At 44.4% G+C, this 7,131-nt stretch overlaps 1 protein-coding gene across 1 annotated transcript; it reads left to right on the top strand.

The window, feature by feature from the left end:
• Positions 1 to 3,709: 3,709 nt before the first annotated feature.
• On the top strand, positions 3,710 to 5,415 carry LOC120040917. The gene has a single exon (XM_038985901.1). It carries the CDS (start codon positions 3,811 to 3,813, stop codon positions 5,413 to 5,415), a length of 1,605 nt encoding a protein of 534 aa, XP_038841829.1. The 5' UTR covers positions 3,710 to 3,810.
• The last annotated feature ends 1,716 nt before the right edge of the window (positions 5,416 to 7,131 follow it).

The raw sequence follows: 7,131 nt of genomic DNA on the forward strand, positions 1-7,131 counted from the left end.
TGCTGTTTACCCGGAACTCTGCATATTCTTCGGGAAGCAGTTGGTCATAAACGTACAGTACGTCTAGCGCTGGCATGATAGACGTGATCCTCTGGTTGTAGGAGGGTATCGTAGTCATCAACCATAGATCGTGGACCTTATCACCGAGTGCCGTGCGCACCTTGTCTGTCAATGTCACGGCGGGAGGATCTTTCCTCACTGAAACAAATACACAGAATGTGATTTAGCGTAAGAGCAAGTGTCGATCCATTACAGCCCTTACGCTCACTGTACATGTGTTTATACCCACCGGAACGTCCCTGTGGCCCGTGGTTTTGCAGGTCATAGTATAAGCAGGGATGGGTTTCACGTAACACCTTGAGGAATCTCTCGGCTCGTTCTTCGGCCTTGAGGCAGTGTTCAATTACCTTATGCATCATCGTAACTGTATTGCTCTTACTGTGAAAAGACCCGAGTAGATTCTCACCCTCGGGGTCTTTTGTCAGGACCTGATCGAATATAAGTCTGAAGCCCCGATGCCTCTCGGCAATGTCGTCCTTGTAACTGTTCAACAACTGGCAATTCATTTTACAGACCGGAGGTTGTGAATAATGGAACTGTGTTGAGCTGCATGTCTCTATATATATTTTACAGTCTGAATAGTGGTATAGTACATGACTCATTCATTGGTGGATACATGAGCCCTGTTTGGCCCGTAGACGTACCTTTGGTTGGATACACGAGCCCTGTTTGAATGAATGGTCCTCGGTGGGAAAGGTGAGCCCTTGATGTGTGTTTTAATTAGAAAGTTGGAGTTCCCCGAACTCAACGCTTTGGTCAACTTTACCACCAGTACCATGGCGAGGTTCACATTGGTAAACAACAGGTTTATGAAAAGAGTCTACAAACAGAAACATGTCTTCTGAACCCTTTTTATTGATGTGTACTTCTATGAAATGTTTGTTGATATCAGCCCCACGGTCGAGCTTCTGATACCACAGACGCACAGAGTCTGTGTTGTTGAGTAGAAACCGTTTTGTCCCCGATCCGTTCACCTTGGTCCAGTTTACAATAAGTTCCATCTGAGTCGAGACCTCTAAAGGTACGCCCTCGGCATCTTGGGTGAGCTCAATGATCCTGGATGCAGACATGGTTGTCGTCCGGTCGATACTGAGCTGTGTGTACAAGGACAACCTCACCGTTCTATTTGAGACAAACCCTGTAATAATATTCCTCGATGGGGATGAATAACTACTGGTTGGATGATACACGGTCAATCTGCATTGTTAAGGATGAGCTATGCTATCTAAATGGGGTTGAACACACCAAGGTCAGAGTCGGTAGTCTTTGCATGTATATTTAATATTGGAGAAAAGTATAGCATTACCATAACAATGTAAACCTACAAAAACATTGATTGTACACTTGCCATATCCAAGGTTCATATTCATTCACTACATAATAGACGTTACATAAGCCTGTTACAAAGGTAGCCATTTAACTGTGGCTGTGGTTAGAAACGTATACATTTAAAAAGCTGTGGACGTTTCCAGTTTCGCATGTGGATGATACACAGTTGCTCTCATATTGGATTTCTGTCTCATACAAGAGCAAAAACAGCATACCATACCAGCAGTTGCACTGATAATCAACACTACTGCAACACAGATAATTATATACAACCAATAACTTTCCCAAAAGAGGACACTTTTGTCTGGGTGGTCCTGGTGTAGATCTTGGCCTCTCACAAGGTCCTCCTTTTCAGCCTCGAGGTACCTAAATAGATTGGTGTAGTTGATCTCACCGTCCTCCAAATGGGTCTCGATCTCTTCCTCTTCTTCTTCGCTCAGTGGCCGACCAGTCAATTCAACCAATGCCTTTAGTCCCCCATCAAAATCTCTCGTGTAAAAGGAGTTACCCAGTCGAATGATCTGATCCATGTTCTTCATGGAATCTTCAGGAACTCCAATAACCTTGGCTAGTTTGAGGATATTGTCTTTGTTGTTGATCACTGTAGCGCCTATTGCCGACGCTACCCCTTTGGCCTTGTCAGAGGTGACAAATGTCTTGATCTTTTCCAGGGACTGTTTAAGTTTTTCAGTTTTTGAGGTCTTTGTATCAACTTGATAGGTGCCTCTAGCTGTAGACACTCTACCGGAACTAACCTTCTTGGTTCCGACATAGACCTCACAGTTCTTTGAATTCTTGCATTCATCACATTGAGTAGTCAGGCATTGTTTCATGGTAGAACTGGTGTAACAGAGTACCTTCTTGACATCTCCTCCAGGACATTTGTAGGACACTTCGATTTCATCTGACCCGTATTTTTTCAGACTTAGTCCAGCCAAATTACCGACTTTCACGATTCTGTCACCATCATTCTTCTTCTTGAAGTTATCAAACAGTCTTGTTTCTTTACAGTTCGTTACACCGCAGGTAACACAGACAACTTCCTTATAGTCTTTATATTTGGAAAACACGTTTATGTCAGGAGCATCTACCCTTAGGGTTGAGCCGCTAAGACAATGGACATTGTAGGTCTTGGTCAAGGCTAGGACCTTGTATGTAGCAACAAGAACTACTATTAAGATTATGTTCATGGTTGTCCCCATGGTTTGGGTTTCAACTTAGTAGGACCTCTGTGAATGTGAATGCTGAGGGAGTTGTTACAGCTTGCATATATATATACCCTGTATCTGGAAATCCCCTGGCATGAGGCTTGGATAGAGGAATCCTCCAGTGTCGGACGTTTCTACATAGATATGTTTAACATTGGGTAGAGGATTCCTCCACTGTTGGACGTTCCGACTTTACTTTTGGTTGAATAGATCCTCCACTGTCGGACGTTTCTACTTAGATACGTTTAACATTGGGTAGAGGATTCCTCCACTGTTGGACGTTCCGACTTTACTTTTGGTTGAATAGATCCTCCACTGTCGGACGTTTCTACTTAGATACGTTTAACATTGGGTAGAGGATTCCTCCACTGTTGGACGTTCCGACTTTACTTTTGGTTGAATAGATCCTCCACTGTCGGACGTTTCTACTTAGATACGTTTAACATTGGGTAGAGGATTCCTCCACTGTTGGACGTTCCGACTTTACTTTTGGTTGAATAGATCCTCCACTGTCGGACGTTTCTACTTAGATACGTTTAACATTGGGTAGAGGATTCCTCCACTGTTGGACGTTCCGACTTTACTTTTGGTTGAATAGATCCTCCACTGTCGGACGTTTCTACTTAGATACGTTTAACATTGGGTAGAGGATTCCTCCACTGTTGGACGTTCCGACTTTACTTTTGGTTGAATAGATCCTCCAGTGTCGGACGTTTCTACATAGATACGTTTAACATTGGGTAGAGGATTCCTCCACTGTTGGACGTTCCGATTTTACTTTTGGTTGAATAGATCCTCCAGTGTCGGACGTTTCTACATAGATATGTTTAACATTGGGTAGAGGATTCCTCCACTGTTGGACGTTCCGACTTTACTTTTGGTTGAATAGATCCTCCAGTGTCGGACGTTTCTACTTAGATACGTTTAACAGTGGTTGGACAACACTTACTTAGTTTCTGCTTACATATTGGTTGAAAGGTTCCTCCCTAGTTGGATTGTTGTGAAACCTTTGACTAGGCTTTAAAAAGGCTGGTCTCTTTCTTCAAACCATCTCGCAGTCATGTTTACATTACTGGTGCTGGTGCTTCTTGTTACCCCGAGCAAAGGCTGTGGATTGAACAACAATTGTTGCAAGTGTCCACCTGGGACCAGGTTGGGTGACAGCGGAACCTGTGAAGATCCCCAGTGTACACCTTGTAAGAGTGACGAATATATGACATCGTACAACCGGGAAAGAATATGTCGTCTACAACCATACTGTGATCCCAACCTAAACTTTGAAACACGAGCTTATTATGATCTGACTAAGAGACACACCTGTAGGTGTAAAGACGGATTCCATTGTTCTGATTTCTGTATTCTATGTATTCCCCATACCACATGCAAAGAAGGCTTTGTCCCTATCTCCCTGGGTAATAACACTCACGATGTTCTGTGTGAGCCTATACCGGCTCAACCAACTACTTTTAACCCGGGTGTATTACTTGGCGTGATTGCTGTCTTGGCTGTGGTCGTGGTAGTAATTGCGATCTGCAGAAAGAAGGTTCGGATTCAATGTCCAGATGTAGTTCAAATGGTACGAGGTCTTAATGATCTTACGGTCCGGAACGCACAACCAGTCGCTGCTGTTGATGACAAAGAAGGACTCCAGACAGACCGGGCTACACCACACGTGTCCGAACTGAGAGATGCTAACCAACAGGGACCTCGTGTAATTCAGTGTATTTGTACTATACCAAAGAAAGTATGCCTCATCACATTCATGGTCATAACCTTGACTTTGGGACTGAGCTTTGGACTCGTTATCGTGGTGGACTGGGGCTTGGCAGCTTACTGTGACACTTCGGTTTCTGTCTACACTTTCCCCTTAGGTCATTCCATAACATCCCATGGCCTTGGACAGTTGGAGGCTATACACATGTCCAGTTTTTTGAACAGATGCAAACGGCAAAATGAGTTCACTGTACCCGGAACTGTGAGGTTCAACAAGGCTATCAAGTGCGTCAGGACAACCAATTACCATAAAAAAGGCAATTCTGGCAAACACTCACGAAGGGACAATGATGGCTCAAGCGATTCCATTTCGGGACACCTGGGAGCGTCCGGATCTTTAGTCGGCATAACCGCTTCGGCAGAAGCGTCTTTCAGCAAAACCGATGCGGTGGAAACCATGGTACAGAAAACCGTGTCGACCAGCAACAACGTAGCCATCTCTCTTACCACTTACCATTGTGAAGTGGGTTCTGTGATGGTTTCCTCATACACGCCTAGTAGCGCCTTGAAAAAGGACATGGACACACTGAACAAAGACCCTCACAGCAATATAGATGAATTCCTACGAGAGTGGGGCTACGCATTTGTGAGCTCTATTACAGTGGGTGGATATTACAGTTCATTCAATATCTTCTCAACATGTAACAAAGACGCTATAGAAGGCCTGGACTCTGCCACAGAGCTCTGTAATGAATTAGCTGTGAAAACAGAGGTGACAGGTGGTACGTTTGGGGCCAGTGCCGGTTTTTCAAAGGTTAAGTGTAACACTGAAGGACTGTCTGAGTCCCAAAGAGAAATATTGACGAAGATTGACAAGGAATCTCAGAAACTTCAGGTTGGCGGTGATACTTTGGGCGGTGAAACGGATTGGGAAACCACATTGAAAATGAATCCCTACCCATTGAAGATGAAAATTACTCCAATAACGGAGATTGATGGATTCTCCAAGGACGCTGTAACCCTGATAAAGCGCAGAGCTAAAAGTGTTCAGCTATCTGTGGCTTCCTTGATGGAAAAGGTGCCTGATTTGACCAGACGTTGTTAGCAATGTATATCTACCCGAGTCCAATTGACATGGTACACGTACTTAGCCAATAGAGACATGGATGATTCGGGCAGTGAGGACACAAGGTCCTTTCCCCAAACGTAATGTGTAACATGAAGGTTGCACATTCACTGTAGGGTATGTAGTTCATTTGTGTGTATATTACCCAATGTTCGGATAAAATGTTCCCCCCCATAGCCTCAACAAGGGTTGGAGGAGTTAGCCATGGTTTGCTAGATTAACCACTGGTTGGCTAGATCAACACTTCATATATGACCTACCGTTGGAAAGTGAATGTTGTTAGTGGAGTGACAGTTTAAGTGCAATTGTGGGATGATAACACTGTATACAATCGCTATCTGTGGCACACCTGTAGTCTCATTGGAGTAGCTCGCGCTGTAGACATGGCTGTCTCTTCCAACAAGGACCTGTGTGTCATGATAGATGTCTTTGTTACCAACCATAATGCCCTGTGATGTATGAAACACAATAAAGTTCCCCTTGTGTGACTTCAGTGTGTATATGTCTCTGCTTGCTTGGTGCCACCGTAGCAATAGGGTATGCTACATCAGAACTGCCCTGGCTCATTTCTGTGTCTATGCATTGATAAAAGTTGGATCCTTTATCCTGTGGTTATTAAAGGAGCCTTGGTCAGCTATTCTCCCATGACTCAAATATGGTTGGATAGATGAGCCAGGGTACTAAGTGGGGATTGTACGAGGGCTAGCACTGTATATAATAGCCATTTGTTCTAGGCTTGTAGTAACTCCCCACTGATCTCCCCCTGTAGTCATGTCTATCTCGTCCAACAACGCAACCGGTCTCCTTTCAAGCTCGGGGTCATTGGCAGATTCACATTCGAAGCGAAAGATCTTCGTATACCGAGTAGGAGAGTATGCCCGTTACACAATAATGTGTCATTATACAGGCCTGGACACTATCAAGAACGCCCTGGACAACTGTCCTTTGTTCTGCATGATGGAGAACAAGTATGTGGATAACATTCGGATCCTGAGAAGCCCCGACCGGTCGTGGCTTCCTCACAACTTTCCCTGTACTCTTTTGCCTGATATCAAGGTAGGCGCTGAAGTTCGCATCATTGTGGAACCTACGTGTACACCGCAACCAAATTATCCAGCGAGAAGCATAACGCCTCGAAAGGACATGTTCACTATACGCATAGATATAGATAGAACGTCCTACCGTGCAGGGTTTAACATACTCAATGTCCGGAGGACCTGTTTAACTCCTAGAACATTGCTGCTGGCGGTAGACCCCAAGAAGACCATAAGGGAATCTTTAAAAGACGACGGACGGTTCAGCGCTGAAGTACTCACGGGTCGCTACACTCACCTCAAATGTGAATCCCTGGTGGTCCCTGTGGATATACCCGGTGAGGGTCTGAAATGTAGTGGCCGGTATGTTATATACATCAAAGCACCTAAAGGTGTTAGGGGTCTTCGGAGATCTAGGCGTCGCAAGCGAACCTCACCAGAAATGTAACGCTCCCTTGACCATGTTCCCATACATTGCCGAATAACCGAGAGAGCAGAAGAAATTTGAAGGAGTGTACAAAAGTCATTGGTGTGGTATTCTCATAGACAATGATACTTTGTTTTCTACCCAAACATACCCCTGAACTGTTTGTGTTGTCTGTGTTTCATGATAGAAGTCTTTGTTAGAAATACAAAAACCCTGTGATGTTTATGAAACTGA

This window comes from Salvelinus namaycush, unplaced genomic scaffold, assembly GCF_016432855.1.
Source record: "Salvelinus namaycush isolate Seneca unplaced genomic scaffold, SaNama_1.0 Scaffold3906, whole genome shotgun sequence".
NCBI lineage: Eukaryota > Metazoa > Chordata > Actinopteri > Salmoniformes > Salmonidae > Salvelinus > Salvelinus namaycush.

What these genes read in the sequence shown, in the direction of transcription:
- LOC120040917 (XM_038985901.1), top strand. Translation starts at nt 3,811, where the DNA reads ATGACATCGTACAACCGGGAAAGAATATGTCGTCTACAACCATACTGT.